The sequence below is a fragment of the Myotis brandtii genome, unplaced genomic scaffold (genome assembly GCF_000412655.1).
Source record: "Myotis brandtii unplaced genomic scaffold, ASM41265v1 scaffold1299, whole genome shotgun sequence".
Taxonomy (NCBI): domain Eukaryota; kingdom Metazoa; phylum Chordata; class Mammalia; order Chiroptera; family Vespertilionidae; genus Myotis; species Myotis brandtii.
Window position 1 is genome coordinate 420989 of NW_005354591.1, and position 19082 is coordinate 440070.

Below are 19082 nucleotides of genomic sequence, written 5' to 3' on the forward strand. Positions count from 1 at the left end.
GCGGGCGGCTTCTCCGGGAACCTCACCGCCCTGCCTTCCCACCTCGTGCCCGCCGGCCGCAGCGTCCGGGTCTTCATCAGCGCCAACCCTGAAGGTAAGTCCCTCGCTCGGCTGTGCCGGTCCCTCTGTCCTTCTGTCCGTGGGCGCAGCGGGATCGGCGAACGGGCGCGCCGTGCGTCCCCGGTGCTCCCTTCCTCCAGCTCAAGCCTTGGCTGCCCTGAGCGCGTGGGAATTTCATTGGAATCACTTTTACTCGCCTCACTCATCCCCTCTGCCTGCCGACCACCCCTAGGACACTCATTTTACCCCGCCTTACTCCTCGGGGTCGAGCTGAGAAACGTCCCAGGCATAACAGAGGCTTCTGGCAGCTCCAACCTGCCGCCGCCACCCTTTTCCCTTTCTTTTAGCGGTTTCTTCTCCGTCGCAGGTGTAAGTAGTAGCTCTCCGCGGCAGGTTCCCGAACAGGGCACCCTCCTTTGCTACTTGTTCAGGCCGAGGTGAAGTGTTCCCCAAGACTCGCCTCTTGGCGGGTGCGATGGCACCCTTTTTGCCTTGGGGAGCCGAGGAGACCCCTGTGAACTGAAGGCCCGCGCAAAGGTTGGGAAGAAACGCGCCTTGGGGTCCTAGGATCCGCCGGGAGCTGGTTTCGCGGTAGAGCGCTCAGGGTGAGCCCATTTCTGGTTGGGTTCTGGGCTTGATGTCCCGGTTCCAGCACCTGGCCTTTCAGTCGTGTAACTGCTTAAGGCTGGACACCTGGTCAGCGCTAAATGCAAACTTGTTGATTTATTACATTCACAAATCACAGCGGCTGAGCGCTGGGTTGATCCCTTGTTCATCACAGCTTTTTAGTTCTCATGCTGAATATTAACTTTCTGTCTCAGTAAGTTAAGAAAAAGTAGGATGCATTTGACGTGAGCTGGATAAAACTGCAGGATTTGCCTTTTTCCAGAACAGTAAATGTTCAGCCGTGAGATGAGTTTTTAGGAGCCTGGAATAGACGTGCGAGATCCGAAAGGAACTTTTTCTGCTCTCTATAACAAGCCTGGGGGCTGACAAAAAAAGTTAAAGGAGTCCTGACCGGTTTGGCTCAGTGGATAGAGCGTTGGCCTGTGGACTGGAGGGTCCCAGGTTCGGTTCTGGTCAAGGGCATGTACCTTGGTTGCAGACACATCCCCAGTGGGGAGTGTGCAGGAGGCAGCTGAATTGATGTTTCTCTCTCATCGAGGTTTCTGGCTCTCTATCCCTCTCCTTTTCTCTCTGTAAAAAATCAATAAGATAAAAAAAAAAGTTAAAGGAAAAAAGGAAGTTGACAAGCATCATTGGATAGAGAATCATTTGAAAACCCAAGGCTCTGGTTGCTTGTTAAAAGCATATAGAGAGGACCAACAGAAAAAAAAAAACTTTCTAAAAAAAATCATATTTCAAAAAGATCACTAGCAGAAATTAATTCTAATTAGTTTTAGAAGGACTTGTACTTTTTAGGGAGGACACCGACTGGCCTTTCATCAGTTTACAACTCACTTTCACAGACTTTAATAAGCAAGGAAGGTTTTAGAAAGCTACAGTACACTCAAAATCCTCTTACCTCAAATATGTCTCCAGGATTTTACCTTAATCTGGATAAAGAAAACCATGGAGCTAGGCAGCCTGTTTAAGGATTAAGAAATTCTGCAACTTAAGTTTTCATTGTTGTTTTCAAAAATATTGCTAAAACATTGTAAAAGTGTTTGAGAGAATTGTTAGAAAATGATTAGTCTTAAAATTTCAATGCTTCTGAGCTTGAAAAAAATCTCAAAGTATTTACATCTGCTGATGTAAAACTAGCTAAATTATTGTTTTTCTTTAAGTAAGTTGCTTCTAAGCCACAGTGAAAGTGTTACTATCATCAATAGTTAATTTTTTCATTAAATTGGTAATTTCTAGGATAAAAACCAATAATGAATTTAAATCGAGTCAGCTAAATATTTAATTAATCTTCAAGATGAATGTCATTTTTCTTAAGCCTGTCCACCTAATTCTTCAAATTCTCTAGTTTCTTGAAATAAACGCTATAGCATCTATTAATCTTAGGAAAGCAAACAGGAGAGAGATGATCATGCCTTCTGGTCACTGTTTGAGCTGAGCAGCTTGCACATTGATCTTAAAAGATCAGAAATGAGACCCTAGCTGGTTTGGCTCAGTGGATAGAGTGTTGGCCTGCGGACTGCAGGGTCCCAGGTTCAATTCTGGTCAAGGGCACATGCCCTGGTTGCAGGCTTGATCCCCAGTAGGGGCGTGCAGGAGGCAGCCAATCAATGACCCTCTCTCTCATCGATGTTTCTCTCTTTCCCTTCCTCTCTAAAATCAATAAAAATATATTGTTTTTAAAAAAGATCAGAAATGTGAAGCTTACCTGAGGAGTTTCAATAGGGGCAGGACCTCAACTTGTATCCACGTGTAGAGCCAAAGGTATGTTGAATAGAGAAGACAGAGATGGGTATTTTTTACAACCTTAATGTGAAGACTTGCACTCTTGGTAAATGCTCTCTCAGAGGGAGCATTTTACTGTGAGACCTTTATGGATACAATTCAGGAAGCAAGTGGTGTGTTTTGGTACAATCCAATATTAGATTCTTGGCCAATACTCAAGAACCTTTCCACTGACAAATTAAGACAAAGAACACTACCTCATGCTTTCCTTTACAAGTGGAAATCCAATTTATGCTCTAAATAAAAGCTTCTTTTTGTTGAACTCATAGCAGTACTTTTAAGAATCCTGCCAGGGTCTCTCTCACTTAGATGATTGTTTTAATCTGTATTGCTTCACCAGGCTGTGTGGCATTTCCCATCAGTAATAAAGATAATACATATTTTTAGAATGGAAAACTTACTTTCCCATATATTGGCTCATTCAGTATTTTAATTTTGATTTCCATCCTCAAACCCAGTGAGGATGGTGGATCATAGAGTGTTGTCCCTATTCTACAGATGAGAAAACTGAGGCTACACCAGATTAAGCTACTTGCCTGAAATCATATAGCAGAATGAAACAAAGTAGAGCCTACAGGGGACTCAAAACATCTCTCTTGGTACTATTTGGCCCAGGCTAGGTTTATGCCAGATTTCTATGAGATATCGTACCTCCATATAGACAAGAATATAAACTAAATATCGTAGATGAGTGCTGTCCTTACTCTTGAAGCCTGACAGCCAAGAGAAACTAAATAGTAGGAAGGGAACTTGTCTGTTCTGACTCAGCCTTCAAGAAAATTTCAGAATGTTCTGAACACTAATGGGCGTGGTTCTGTCTAAAGGGTTATCTGCATCAGACCAATCCCTACCGATGAAACCAGTGTGGGAGAGGCAATAGCATTGTTCCAGTTCATGGATCTTCCACTGTGAGTAGCTTGAATTGTCCATGAACATGCGGAGGAGCGGAGCCTACACAATCCTCTTCCTATTATTGGAATTCGAGGAGGCCTGATAAACAATATTCCTCTTCCCTGCCTCAATTTTTAACCAATTTAGAATAAGGTAATGTTTTAGCTCGGGCTGCTATAACAAAGTACCATAGACTGAGAGGATTCAACAATAGACATTAATTTCTCAGTTCAAGCCCAAGATCAAGGTGCTGGCAGATTCCATTTCTGATAAGGGCCCCTTTCCTGGTTCTCAGCTGGTCATCTCATTGTGTCCTCAGGTAGAGGAAAAGGAGTTCAGGTCTTTTTCCTTTTCTTTGGAGGATACTAATCCCTTAATGGGTGCCCCACCCTCATGACTTCACCTAAACCTAATTACCTCCCAAAGGCCTCACCCCAAAATATCAAGGCATTTGGGATTAGGGCTTCAATATATGACTTTGGGCCACACGAACATTCAGTCCAGAGCTGGTAACGTCTAAATCAGAAGGAAAACCAGAATATTACCTTTATTACTGATTAAAAACAGATGCAAAGCCACGTGTTCTGTCTGTGATCCTTTGGGCCAGATGTGATTGGGATTGCAAATATTTGAGATTGGGGGTAATGGTGCGTACACTGCTTGTTATATGGGGTCTGGAGTAATACCCCATAGTCAAGTATAAAAGGTTTCTAAGGGAACATGTACCCACCCCCTCTAAGTGCTGTACAATAGAATTTTCCACAGTGTTGGCAGGGCCTTCATCTGTGTTGTCCTATATGGTAGTTACAAAAGGCTTTTGAAGTTTTGAAATGGGTTTAGTATGATTAAGAATCTGAATTTTTAGTATTATTTCATTGTAATCTATTTACATTTTTCTAGGCACGTGGAATTACTGGCTATTGTGCGGGACGCAAAGCTCTAAGTGGCATAATAAAGCCTGAGTAGCTTATGTCACTTAAGGCCAGTTTTGCTACCAAGGACTCAGGTCACTTCAGCTTTGGCTGCCAGATGAATTGGGGGAAATTTTTTGTTCTCAGCACTTTGGGAATTTTGGAATTACAAGTAAGGACTGTGGACCTTTATCGGGGGATGTGGCTTTTACCTAGACAAGTGTGTTTCCAGAATTGCACAAACTTAGCCTTCCAGTCAGTACCAGTAATGGGCAGGGCACAGAACTGCTCCCCACCACCAGTGGACAGAGTTGACCCCTTTAACATTTAAGACATGGAGGAGCAGAAAAGAATGACAGGTTTACTTACAAGAGAGAATTAAAGGGCTGGGCTCCTTGTGCTCAGATTTTCCTTCCAAATGCATCCATCAGATTAAGACCCTTGTCCCCTGAAGAGTAAGGGATGACTCTGCCCAGGGCCCACTATACTCATGGATCTCCCTCTGTGTGTCAACAGGCATCTGGAGTGGAGAAGACTCTCACACCTGTTTCTGTGCATTCCCCTGTGCAGATTTATGCATCTTTGAGGGGTGTGCACTTTGTCCACAATAACAGTGATCAGATGCTCAGTCAGTTCCCAAGCACATTTTTTTATTATACATGTCTTTGCATCCTCCCTGAAAATCTACCCCATGTCTTTGGAGTCCCAGTGGAAAGGCTTGTTCTCCATTTTTGCAGAAGCCACGGTGGAGAGAAATGTTTTCCCTACCGTGGCTGCAACCAGTGGCCATTTGCTTTAGCAAATGCTCCCAGACAAGAGGCAGAAAGATGTGCTGAAAAAATTCATGTGAAACCTGAATGTTCTTCACGATGGTTTTTTTAAATATATATATAGTTATTGAATTCAGAGAGGGAGAGAGAGAGAGAGAAACATCAATGATGAGAGAGACTCATCATTTGGCTGCCTCCTGCTGGGGATCGGGCCGGTGATCTGGGCATGTGCCCTGACCGGGAATCGAATCATGCCCTCCTGGTTCATAGGTCTATGCTCAACCATTGAGCCACACTGGCCAGGCTTCATCATGGTTTTTCTTACTTTTCCTACAACATTATTTCCAAGTATCCCTATTTTGTTTCATTCTTTCATTTTTATAAGTAATCAGAAAAAAAATGCAGTTGAGCACAGAAAAAATGATTCATGCCCCAGGAACATCTTTAAAAGGTAAGATTCTTGAAGAATATCCTGAATTATTTTACAATAAATGCAAATAGGATATATATAATAAATGAGTTCTAAAATTATAGAGGTTGTATTTTCAAATCATTCAGCAACCATTTTTCAGGCAAGAAGAGAATATTAGCTACAAATACAGACTTGAGAGCCAGACTGTCTGGGCTTGACTCTCCATTCCACCATTTAAAACTGTGATTTCTTTTCTTTTTCTTTTTTATAAAAAATTATTTTTATTGATTTCAGAGAGGAAGGGAGAGGGAGAGAGAGATAGAAACATCAATGATGAGAGAGAATCATTGATTGGTTGCCTCCTGCATGCCCCCTACTGGAGATCAAGCCCACAACCCAGGCATGTGCCCTTGACTGGAATCGAACCTGGGACCCTTCAGTCCGCAGGCCGATGCTCTATCCATTGAGCCAAACCAGCTAGGGCAAACTGTGATTTCTTGAGCAAGTTGCTTAGCTCTTCTGTTCTCAGTTTCCTAATGTATAAAAGAGGACAGTAATAGCACCTGCCTTGCAGGGTTATTGACTAGATTAAATAAGCTAATAGATATAAAGCACTTAGCACAGTATTGGGCACATAGTAAACATTACATAAGCATTTACTATTGTTCTTATTATCTTCTTTATTATTAGTGTCTATTGTGGTGCAGACACTGTGCAGGTGTGAGCTTGCAAAGATGAAGAAGGCATCTCCAGCCCTCAAGGAATAGGGTCTGTAGAGTCTGTCAGTTAGAACTCAATAGAAAAACAGGAATCACTGCAGTTAAATCGGGGAACTAGGTACTCTGAAAAATCATTGTAAGGGTCTGAGGAATGAAGGGGCATCACTAGGCACTTAGGAGAATTGCCAAAGCCATCACCCAGAGGGCAGGAAACTGCAGAAGCCCCTGCTGGTGTCACAGTTGATACTGGGTAACTGGCCAGCTTCTACAAATATGCGCATCTGCTAAAACTGAACTACACCGCCTACAGCTGGTGGCCAGGGAGTTTCCCGGCTTGCTTTGCCTCCAGATCTCAGGCAGCTCCATCCCTCTGGCAGAACCAGAATTGCACTGGGACCCTGGTGAAAAGTAAGCTTGGGAACTTCAAGCTTCCAGCCTCTATATCACAAGGAGAGAATGGATGGAAGTGGGAATGGAGACTCAAAACCAAGACACAGTCTCTAGCCTGGGGGAAGCAGGGGCTTTCACTCATTCACTTGTTCAACCAGTAAAGATGCATGAAACACCTACTCCATGTGGAGTGCTGTTCTGGTGCTTAGAAAGCAGGCAGGGCTCTGCTCTCATGGGGTTGACATAAATAAGGTAACACATGTGATGAGCTCTGTGCTAAAATATGAGCAGAGCCTTAAAGAGACACCAAGGAGTTAGAGGGGTTGGGAGGGCTCCTTGGAGGAATGAAGAGAGAGCTAGGCTGTAGAAACTCCCACACCGTAACCAGATATGAGGCAAAGCAAGGATGGATGAAGTCTCTGCAGGCAGTAGAGAGAGATTATTCAACAAAGAGCTTTTACCCCATTGGATAAGAATGGAGCAATGTTTTGAGGTGATATTAGCATTTGTCTTTGAAGGTGGCTCATTTAGAGTGACATTTAAAAGAAAGCATGACTAGGACCATATAGGGATGCTACATACAAATAGATCGCGACCCTATGGTTTAATAAATCATCGGCAGATCTTCTGAAATTCTTGTTACACTGCAGCAATGACACCATTTGCCATTTTAAAGGGCAGATGTCTGCAGGTTTGAATTGTATTTCTGTTTCAATTGTCTTTTGCTGGCTTAGTGACTTAAAACAAAGATGTTTCATTTCTCACAATTGAATGCCTGGGAATTGGGGCCGGGCTTGGCCTGCGGAGGAAGGGAGAGACTTCTGTTCCACAGGCACTGGCTAGTCACTCACTTGGCTGCGTTCAGCTACACATCTGGGTGGCGCTGGTGGTTTCACGCTTCGTTGGTGCTCCTCCGTGTGGGATCACTCTCTCCAGTTTTTCTCTCATCATTCAGGACTCTAGCCCAGGATTCATTATATGGGGATTGGCTAACCAGGAAAGGGAAATGGCAGCTGCTTCAGGCCTGGGCTTGGAGGTGCACAATGTCACTGTCGCTGCATTCTCTGTGCAGGGCCTAAGGCGAGCCTAGAACCACCAGGAGAGAAGCAGCCCTATCTCTGAAGGTGAGGGGAGGCACGTGCGTTCAGGGAAGAGCAGGGATTAGCGGTGACCCACTTCGAAAGCAGTGAGCCCCCAGTTATGGTGTGTAGTTTCTTGACCTTTGTCATAACTAGATTAAATGGTATAATGCACAGCAAGTGAGTCAACTAGTAGCCTGGCACAGTGCTAACCCAGTGTTAATCCTCATAGTCGTTGATGAAAAGATAAGTTGTCGAGGGTGGACACTGACTTCGTAAATGGCACCCTTCCTCCCAAATTCTAAACCAGTGGTTCCCAAACTTATTTGGCCTACCGCCCCCTTTCCAGAAAAAATATTACTCAGCGCCCCCTGGAAATTAATTTTTTTTAAATTTTAATAGCAATTAAACAGAAAGATATATGTATTAATGTTTCTACCTTTTTCATAAAATATAGTAAAGAAAGGTGTAAATTAGAAACATTGAAGTTTGAAATTATGAAACTATTTATTGAACTCAGAATAGAAAGGTAATACAAAAAAAGTTAAAACAAATGCACCTGTGGCCATCACCGCCCCCCTGGATCGCTGCAGCGCCCACCAGGGGGCGGTAGCGCCCACTTTGGGAATCACTGTTCTAAACTGAGAAAACGTACCAGGGAGCTTGCAGATAGGAGATCAGAATATCCCGATTTTACTGATAAAGATAACAATGGAGAATGCTTTTGTGCTTCCTCATACTATCACCAGAATTAGACATTCTCCCACCCACACATGGAGAGGGGACCTCCAGACTGTCCGCCCCCTGAAACATGGAGCCTGGAGGGGAGAGCTAACCCACCTGCTCTGTGGACAGGACAGTCCCCAGAGGAACGAGACAACAGGCGAGTTGAGCTTGTGGGTTTATTCTTCCAACATTTTCCAGTCAAGTAAGTGACCCCTTATGCCCCCCACCCCAGATCTGGAAATGGCAGGTGAGGAGGTAAAGGAGGGCCCAGGAGTCTGATGCTAGAGGAAGGAAGGCTTCTCCCTGGCATGGACAGCTCGAGAGTTTTCACATTTGTGCACCATGGAATCCTTTGGTTACTTAGGATCCTTTAAATGAGATATCCAGTTTGACATAACCCAAATTACATCACAGCCAAGCATCTTAACACATTGCAGATGGATCGGGAGAATTTGCCAGCTGTGTTTAGTTCCACTTCGTATTACACAGTGTTTTACAAAGTATCATACTTTTAAAAGGTATTAGCTTGTAAGAACGTGTAATAAATAACTTCAAAATGCAATGGGTATTTAAAGCGTGCCTTTAACATTTATGTGAAATGTGTTTTATACTCGTTCAATAGAAACTTATCTGGCCACTGGGTAAAGCTAGCAGTAAAACTCCTGGTCCGCAATGTGTTAACACAAAGAAGAGAATGCAGCGAGCTATAAGGTGTGACATACCTTATATATAAAAGCAAGACCTGTATTAGGTATCAGCATCAGAATACTTTTATAGGGCAAGTGCTCAGCACAGCCTTGGGAAAAGTCACTTCATCTCTCTACAAATAATGAGTTGTTTTAAACCACTGAGTTTGGGGGTAGAGTAATATGCAGCAATAGACAACTGAGAACATCAGGTGCAAACTCACAAACACCTTTTAAAATGGGAAATGATGCAGTTCCTACAGAGTAACGGATTTATCTACAAAGCAGTTGGGAAGTTCTTTTCAGCTCAAAAATTCTTTTAGGTTTTGCTCTTAATGGTCATACGACTTAAATAAATGTAAAACTTGTAGTGGGTGTCTCAAAAGTATACAGTAGGTGCTGAGTTATGTACCATCAATCAAGAAGAAAGTGGTTTACTTCCTTAAAGATAGACACCTTTGTATTGTTTCTTCAAGCTTTAGTTTTCATCATATTTTTGGTTGAAACCAAACAAGATTCATTTGGCAAATTAAAATATGTTGGCTGATGTATAATTAGAAAAAGGAGTTGTGTGACAGAAAGTTAATAAAAGGATAAAATACAGCAGCTTTGGACGCAGTTCAAACAGAATAATACCCACTTCTAATGAAATACTTCCTTGAAATCTCATTTTCAATCCAAAATATATCAGAGACTTTGACATGGGTACACTCAAAGCAGAGAGCAAAGCCCAGATGTCAGGTGTCTTCTTCCAAGAGTGATTACAGAATCTAACTCAGAAATGAAAGCACAGAATTGAAAGGGTATCTTTCATAATGCTTAATCTGATCCATTATGTGTCATGTCATTCAGAGAGATTCTTGCCACTGAATGTATTTCCTTTAGCTTTTCTTCTCAGCATTCACTGCAATATTTTTTAGATACCCACTGTATACAACTCAACTCCTAACTGGTTGGTGTGGAGAGTTATAAAGGAAGTAAGAGATACTTACTGCTATCTTTAGTCTTTAGACCAGCTGTGGGCAAACTACGGCCCGTGGGCCGGATCCGGCCCGTTTGAAATGAATAAAACTAAAAAAAAAAAAAGACCGTACCCTTTTATGTAATGATGTTTACTTTGAATTTATATTAGTTCACACAAACACTCCATCCATGCTTTTGTTCCGGCCCTCCGGTCCAGTTTAAGAACCCATTGTGGCCCTCGAGTCAAAAAGTTTGCCCACCCCTGCTTTAGACTCATCCGTCCACAACTACTAAAAACACAAGCACTGTGGTTGTGAGAGGGATGCTTACGTGCGAAGGCCAGTTAGAATAATTGGAATCAAACTGTCCATTCTGACTCCCAGTCAGGCATGAGCTGGTTGATTTAGTCGAAAGGCTTAAGACCAAGATGCACCAAATCTGGAAATAGAACCCGTCTACTCTAGTAGCTGGTGGGGAGCTGGTCCAGCTGTGGGTGATGAGAACCAGTCCAGATCCAAGAGAGGAACACCATTTTTGAAGAGAAAGCATTTGGTACCAGAGAATCTGATATCAAAGATTACTCAGCAAATGAGAAAAGCATATGCTGAAATGGAGTTTCCTTGAGTATCAAAAGAATAGCTCAGGAATTTGCTCAGCTAATAATTGCAGGAGTTCGGGTAGGTGCAAAGTATGAAGGTAAAATGAGTTGTGGGCACAAGATCCCCATCCTGAGATGGGGAATATGGGGATGGAGGCAGAGAATAGGAAGCATCTGGTAAAAGGTGGAATCCCAGCCCCTAGTCATAAGGTGGAACTGAGACAAGATACAAAGCTGTGGTCAGGACTAGAACCCAAGGCCAGGGCCAGAACTGCTGCCTGAGCAATTTGTCCCTGAGTCCCAGAGGCTTGGGATAGATGTCATATGAGACATTGTCGGCTGAGGTCACTTTTGGGTGCAAGGACTGGGAGCAGCCGGCACAACCACATGAAGTGTGGCTTCAGGTATCAGAGAATAGATGCAGGGGCTGGGCAGCAGGAAGGGTTATTTAATAAAAATACGGTAATAAGGTCCAGCTGGTGTGGCTCGTGGTTTAGCTGGCCACAGGCTTGGAGAGGGCGAGGTCCCGGGGACACCCACCACGTTGCCCCAGCTACGTCGCAGGCGGGCATCCCGGCCACTTGGCGCCTGCACGTGTGTGCGCTGTCCACAGGCCTGCCATCTTTGTCGGTTTAATTTGCATACTCACTCATGATTAGCTGTGGGCATCGCAGAGGGATGGTCAATTTACATGTTTGTCTATTATTAGTATAGATTGTAGTATTTTCCATATGAATGAATGACTGCAACTACAGAATTTAATCCTCAGAATTCCATAAGATACATAATAGGGGTTTGTTTTGTTTTTGAGGGGAAGATTGAGACTCGGGTTCTAGAACCTGCCCCAGGGCACACATTTGGTAAACACTGGGCAGTGCCGAATCCAGGGTTCTGATGGTGTGTATCGTGGGTGCCCTGGTAGCAAGTGGACCCCTGCCCCAGAAACCGGCACTGCCACCCCCTGGCACATGCAGATGCTGGCAGAGAGGAAATGTACATACACACTTTGAGGTCAGCAGATAGTTAAAAGGGAGTTTCCCTTCCCTGCTTACACACCCACTGGAGCCGCCCCTAGAGCATGGGTCTGCTTTGATTCTACTTATGATATCAGCAAAAATGAAACCTTTTTTTACCTCTCTCAGGTAGACTGTAATTTTCGGGGCGGGGGAAGGTAAGAAAAAAAACAAAAAGGAAAGATTATAGACCTTAAGCACTGAATCGAAAAATGAGTTTTAGATATTTTTTGAAATCTCAGAAAAAATAAACATTGGCTAAGCCCTAAATTTCCTTTCCATCAGATAACCCTAGAAGGCACATCCAGGATGGCAGGCTCAAGGCCCTCCTCCGCCCCCTGATGCTCAGCGTGGGGCCCCCTCCCTCCAGAGGGGCTCCCAATAACCCATGTCCCAGAGCACAGCTCCCCACTCCCTGCTGCAGCCACCACGGGAGGGGAGGCAGGGAGACGATGATGTGTCCCTCCCGGGACAGCAGGAACCGAGGCATGCAGTCAGAAGAGATTTCTGCCATGAAACTAGACAAACAGCAGTGCGGTTTTAAATTTTCATGTGTTTCTCACAAAAAAACAAGAAATCAGATACTGCTAGTATTATGGTCTAGCTGTGTGATGACTCTGGGGACGGGTTAGGAAGTCTGTCACTTTCTGTAACATTTCTGTTGCAGGTTTCATTTTGTGCTCCATTTCAATCATGCATCAGGCTTGTGTACTAGTAACTCACAGTCACGTTGGAGAGATTTGAGCGTTTTCACAAGAGAGCTTTCTCCTTGTTCTCTAATACCAACCAGACGTGATGCCCTCGGACATCATGAGAGGCGGTGCAGGGGCACGAGGTGGACTGGACCGGCCTGGCTTCCCTGTCTGGTTGAGGCAGTAGCTCTGTGATCTTGGGCGTTCTCTCTGGGCCTCCCTTTCCTCACCTGTCGAATGAGGTGGATGAAAACTAGACTTCTGGGGCCCCTTCCAGCTGCAGTGTTACATTATTCCATTTCTCTGAAACTCCCAGCAGTTCCATTTGGTTTTATTTCTTTCAGAGGAGAGGAGTGTTGTGTCTGGGTCTTTAGTCTGGCTCCGTGAACATGGCTACACCATTGTCTGAAAAATATCACTTGTCCTCAGCTCAGACATTTGTCATGATGATGATGGAAAAGCACCTTTGCACCTGCATCGTACTATGTACGTGTACACTGTTGACTATTTGAATGAGTAACAGAGTACAGTGAATTTAGTGGGAAATATCAGGACTTAGAGAAACTCTTTCCAAGTGTTCAGTATTGACATCGGAATGGGATTGGATTTACAAATGAGGCTTTCGGGGTGATAAAATCAATCACTGGGCCTTTGGGTAAGGTGGTTGCTATGAATTGCTGGATAGAGGGATAGCTCTCTCCCCTGAGTTGTGTAATGCACTCCCATCACGTGTGCACATACAACACGTGATACACACCAGAACTGGTAAGTAATAGAGCTGGAAGGTTCTGAATCTGGAGTTGGAAACGTGGGATTGAGACCTTGCTCGGTGCCATTTTCTGACTCGGTGACCGTAAGCAAGTTACTTCTGTTTCCTAATCCTAGATTTGCTTCTCTCTATATTGAATATCTCATAGGATTCTTAGGAGGCTTAAAGGCAACAAAGCCTGTGAAATGTTTGCCATGTGCCTGGCACATAATAAGCTCTCATTGAGTGTCATGAGGTTTGAGACCTTGCTGGTGCCGTTTTCTGACTCGGTGACCTTAAGCAAGTTACTTACATTTCCTAATCCTAGATTTGCTTCTCTCTATATTGAATGTCTCATAGAATTCTTAGGAGGCTTAAAGGCAACAAAGCTTGTGAATGTTTATCATGCGCCTGGCACATAATAAGCTCTCATTGAGTGTCATGAGGGCCCTGGCTGGGGTGGCTCAGTGGTAGAGCGTAGGCCCGTGCACAGAAGGGTCCCAGGTTCAATTTCCAGTCAAGGGCATGTACCTGGGTTGCAGATCCATGTGGGAGGCAGCCGATGTGTCTCAGTGAGATGAATAATACTTTCTGAGCATCCCTGAAACAAAACAGCAACTGAAGAGAGCACTGGAGTTATAGCAATGGCTAGGAAGATGGACGGGCACACGATGCAGTGTGCAGATGATGTTTCACCATGTTGTACACTTGAAAGCTACCTGGTTTTGTGAACCACTGTCACCCCAATTAATTCAATAAAATAATAAAAATAAATAAAATTGATACCCCCTAAGAAACTGAAGGAAAAAAAGATGGGGATTCTCAAATGGGGCAATTCCATTCATTTCATGTTGAACTAAGTAAACTATTTCAAACCAAGGGAGATTTTAGACCCAGACTCCTCAGTCTGTCTATCAGCTCCCAATTCTAACAGATAACTGTCAGCTTAATTTAGTGCCTGGCTGAATTCAGATGTGATAGTGACTTTTTTTTTTAACCAGGCCTTTCCTGTATAATAGGAAGTCGTGGAGAATTTGAGTGGCTTGCTGATGGTTGAATAGCTGGCGTAAACCTCACATGTCCCTTGCTTGACTTGTGGTGGACGTGTGATTTGGGTGGTTCCTTCCCCTTTAGGTAAAATGATGTTTCTTTATCCCCCCTCATCCTGGACTTGTTTTATTTAACATTTTTATTTTTTATAACCAGCTGACCTTTTTCCTAAATAGGTCATTTTGTTACATAGTCAGTCATCTTGGTGTTCTGTAGAGTTTTGTCCAACGAGGTTAAATGTATTTATATCTGGATGTGTCCATGTGTCAAACAGATATTTCGATCTGTATTCAAAGCTGTTGAGGTTGTAGCACACTGTGAAATTCCCTGCTCCATACAATAAAGTAAAAACAAATGCCCTTAACATATGACCGGACATTTTCAAAGGCTCAAAAGATGTAATAATAAAGCTTTATTCTATAAGAAGTAAAATCAGAAGCAAAAATAAATATAGGATCTATACCCTCTTTTTATTAATGCAGTTAGATTCCATGTATACTTGTAAATATTTAAATTCTCACTTAAGTTCTATAAAATACTGATTATATTTTAATGTACATAGTATGTTTTTAATATTTTAGGCATTAAATACTATTTTTGAATCAAAATAATGTCTGCAAGATAACAAAAAAATACAATGTAGAGTATCTGTTTTGGACATAACTTTTCTGCCATAACAGTTATACTATCAAAATATGTTGGAGGGTATTTTTTGTAGAATTTGTAAGGTCAAATGAACCACAAAATACATCATCCAGCCATTAGAGGCTTACATTGACATAAATTTCAACATGAAAACCAGACCAAAACAAACTATCACATTTCAAGCCCAAGTATAGCCTATCTATGACTTGATTGTACATTTTTCTACTCTCCATAAAAGTAGAGAGGCAAAAAAAGGAAAAGAAGGAATATTTTGTGATGGTCGTGAAAATACTGAGTAATTCTTTTTAAGAAAAGATAAGACCTTTTGTATATTAAGATACAAAGTGATACACTTCTAATAGGGTGACTTGAGGTGAATTATACACACGAGTGAGATTAAATTGACCCTCCTCTGCACAATCTCTGTGTGTAGACACACAGAAATATGAGACATGGAATTTACACCCGGGAGCTTACATACAGCTACTGACATTGACATCTGAAGAGTTAGAAAGCATCTAACAAACATAAAACATTTGTATTAATGTCCTATTGCTTCTATAACAAGTCACCACAATTAGTGACTTGTATTAACACAGATTTATTATCTTATAGTTCTGTAGATCAGAAGACTGGACTCAGTGTCACTGGCCTGCATTCCTTCTGGAGACACAGGGGGAGAATCTGTTTCCTTGCTTTTTCCAACTTCTAGAGTTGGCCTGTGTTTCTTGGCTCGTGGCCCCGTCTTTCATCTTTAGAGCCAAGAACAAGCACCTTCCACATTTTCCTCTAGGACCTCTGCTTCCATGTCATATCCCCTTCTCTGAGTCTGCTTTCAGTCACACTTCTTCCTTTCACTCTAAGACTTCTGCCTTCCTCCTCTCAGGACCCTTGTCATTATAGTGGTCCCTCCCAGGTAATCCAGAATAATCTTCCCATCTCAAGATTCTTAATTTAACCTCAAATTCAAAGTCCCATTTGCCATGTTAGTTCACATTCACAGGTTCCCAGGGACTAGAATGTGGACATCTTTGGGACTCACTAATTAGGCTACCACAACATTGGAGGCCTTAAGAAGAAAATGTCTTTGCAGCCCCAATTTTAAGATTCTTATAATAATGCCACAGTTTTCTCTTCTAAGTTTCATCTTCCACCAAACCTCTAAGTGCATCCTTTGGCCACAGTCCTGTCCTTTCTCTCCTGTCTGCCTTTGTGAATGCTCTGGTATCCTGTTCACTTTTCAGACCCCTAGCCATCCTTCAAGGCCAGTCTCAAATGCTCTGCTCTCCTTTCAGTATTTTTAATGTTCCCAAAGGAGCCAGGACACTTTTTTGCAGGTGACAGAAACCCAGTTCAAACTCACTTAAGCAAGAACTGGAGACTTGATTAACTCAAGTAATTGAACTGTGTAAGGGAAAGGCACAGGTGGATCTGGCCTAGAAACAGCTAGGATCAGTGTCTTAGTCAGTGCAAGCTGCTATAACAAAATACCATCGACTGGATGGCTTAAACAACAAACATTTAATTCTCAATATTTCAGAGCCTCAGAAGTCCAAGGTCAATGTGCCAGGAGGTTTGATTCCTAGTGAGAGCCTACTTCTTGGATTAGAGATGGACCCTTTCTCGCTGTATTCTCACGTGTCAGAGAGAGAGCTCTGGTCGCTCCTTCTCTTCCTAGAAGGGCACTAATCCCATCATGGGATCACCTCCCAAAGACCCCTCTTCCAGATACCGTCACACTGGGGATTAGGGTTTTAACATATGGATTTGGGGGGGATGGCACACAAACATTCAATCTCTCAGGAACTTGAACACCCTCAGGACTGTCTGCTTGTGTTTGCTTCTCTCTGTATGTCTACCAAATTCTCTCAGACCATCTTTTCTAACTTTTGCAAAAGTGGATGTGGCCACAAGTTACTTCACACTTACAATTTTATGGCTTTAACTAGATTTTGAAAAAACTTCTGAGGAAAGGACTCCAATTGGCTTGGGTTAGGTCACCTGTCCATCCCATAGCCAGATCACTATGGCCAGCTGGTCCTGTATTGAAGCTGGAGAGCAGAAGTGGGGAAATAATCTTTTAACACATGGAAGAAAGGAAAGAGTTTGGATAGAATAAATAATACTTGCTGTAGCAACCAATCCGGTGTGACTTCTTCTCAAGCCCCATTATATTGTATTTCTACTCAATTTATATCATTGTTAATCACAACGTCTTCATTTTTATCTTCTCTGTTCTTCTTTCGTGGCATTGGTCATATATTATATGCCTTGGATCATTGCACTAGCATACTGAATCCTTACAGGCATGCTTATGTCTTTCTCATTTTCACCCCACCCCTCCCACCTAGCACCCACAACTGTGCAATGCTGATAGTAAATGTGTTAAATTGAGTTGAAAATAACACTATAGAAGAAGTGATATCTTAAGGCAGCTTAAGGTTAATTAAAATAAGGACTAAATTTTCAGAGAAATGAAGTATACTTTGGAGCTTGATAATTTGAGAAAATGTCATAGCTTGAGCTGGGGCTTAAAAGATGAGTAGAATTTAGATAGAAAAAGGGAAGACAGACAGCAAAGAGGATGGGTTGTTACAGAATGCATGCGGCCATAAAGGAAATTTGGAGAAACAGATAACTAAATTCTAGACAGAATTGCCTCCTGGTTCTCAGACCTCCTTCTATGACTCTGTTGCTCTAATTCATAAATATTCATATTCACATTAATTAGAAATTGCCATTGCAGAATAGCTGTTTTGCCATATCTTGCAATGATACATTTAACCAGTCATTCATTTCGTTAGTTATTGGGGGTTTGCTATGATTATTTATGCATAGTGAGAGCTGTCACTCATGCTAAGGAACCTACTAGAGCTCCAGGGAGGGAGGTAAAGAGCTGTGGGGAGAGAGTGCAGAGGAGGAATTGGAGGAAAGCAGTGCTGCCTCTGATGGTATCAATTCCAGTGAGCCTACAACTTTAAGAGTTCATAGGAACCTGTCAGTCAGGACAAAAAAAGTATCTTTAACCACTAATGCAGACACCAGAGGGCCCTGTACATTCTTTGCTATGCCTCTTCTCTTAGAAATGTAGCACCCATGAGGATGAGACTGTGGCCTTTGAATTGAAGACTTCACCCAAGGATGCATCTAGCCACGATCTATAGATTTGCACAAGTTAAAGGCTATAAATTTGGAGTCATAAAAATCTTGAGACCAGAGTCCTGATCTACCTCTTGGTCTTAATGTGTTTGTTTTTTAAACCAAAGATGTGAGGCCCTATCATATGCCAGGAATTCATATTAATTAGTATTACAATATAATTAAAAATAATAATTGATAAAGTGAAAACAATTAATAAGAAATAGGTTCTGCCCACAAGGACCTCATGTCATATGAGGGAGAGAAACACCGAAATAGAAAATAATTGCATGCGTTGAGAATTGTAAAAGCTGTTTGACCCATGTTAGGAGACCACTGCGTGACTAACTCTGATCCTGATTCCTCAAACACTGTCTACTCTTCTTAATCTGCTTCCACCCCTACCTGCTCCCAGGGCCTGTCTTCTTTCCTACAGGAGCCCTCTATATAAAGAAAATAACTTGGTATTTTTATAAAAACATTTCTATATACTCCTTCTCAACCAGAAACATCTGAACTACCTCTCACCACCTGTGGAGTGAAGTCTGAACTCAAGTGCCTCATTTGCCAAAACTTCCATAATTGGGCATCATTCTACCAGCTAGCTGATTTCTTCCTGTGCCCTACCCTCACATATTCACATGTTTCAGTTTTAAGGTCTGCCTCCTGCAGGAAGCTGTCCTGAATGAACTCCTAGGGAAATTGATGCTTAAGTAGTGATTTGTCATCAGAGACCTTTCACATTATAGCTTCCATTATCTAATGTCTGTGCCTTGCTTCTTAAATTCATTGTTAACTAATAAAGACATAACTGTTCTCTTCCCCTCTTGATTTTGAGCACCTTGGACAGTGCCTGGCCAGCAAGGCACCCGGTAAATAGGCAGTATCACAATACGTACATAGCTTGAATGTTGCAATTACAAATGTAGATTGACATATGGTGCTGTTATTCAGTAAGATCACTCATTGGCATTAGTAATATCCTGTAATTTCTAAGAGCTTTTAAAAAGGGCTGCTTGGTAATATTTAGGGGGAACAGACTGTTGGCCTGAGAAAGTAGGTTTTTAAGAAAATTATTCTAAGAGCCATGTACATGATGGGTTGATGAAAGTGAGGGAGACTGGAGGTGGGTAGACAAGACATGTGCAGTAATCAAGCTTAAGAGACAAGTGAGTGTCTGGG

The 19082-nt window shown here is 42.6% G+C and overlaps 1 protein-coding gene across 1 annotated transcript in view; it reads left to right on the forward strand.

The window, feature by feature from the left end:
- NWD2 (NACHT and WD repeat domain containing 2) overlaps positions 1-19082 on the forward strand; it is a gene marked incomplete at its 5' end in the record, with an annotated part of 139696 nt that continues 120614 nt past the window's right edge. The window contains one exon of the mRNA XM_005859739.2: positions 1-94. Within this exon, the coding sequence (XP_005859801.2) occupies positions 1-94 (94 nt within the window). The remainder of the gene's footprint in view (positions 95-19082) is intronic.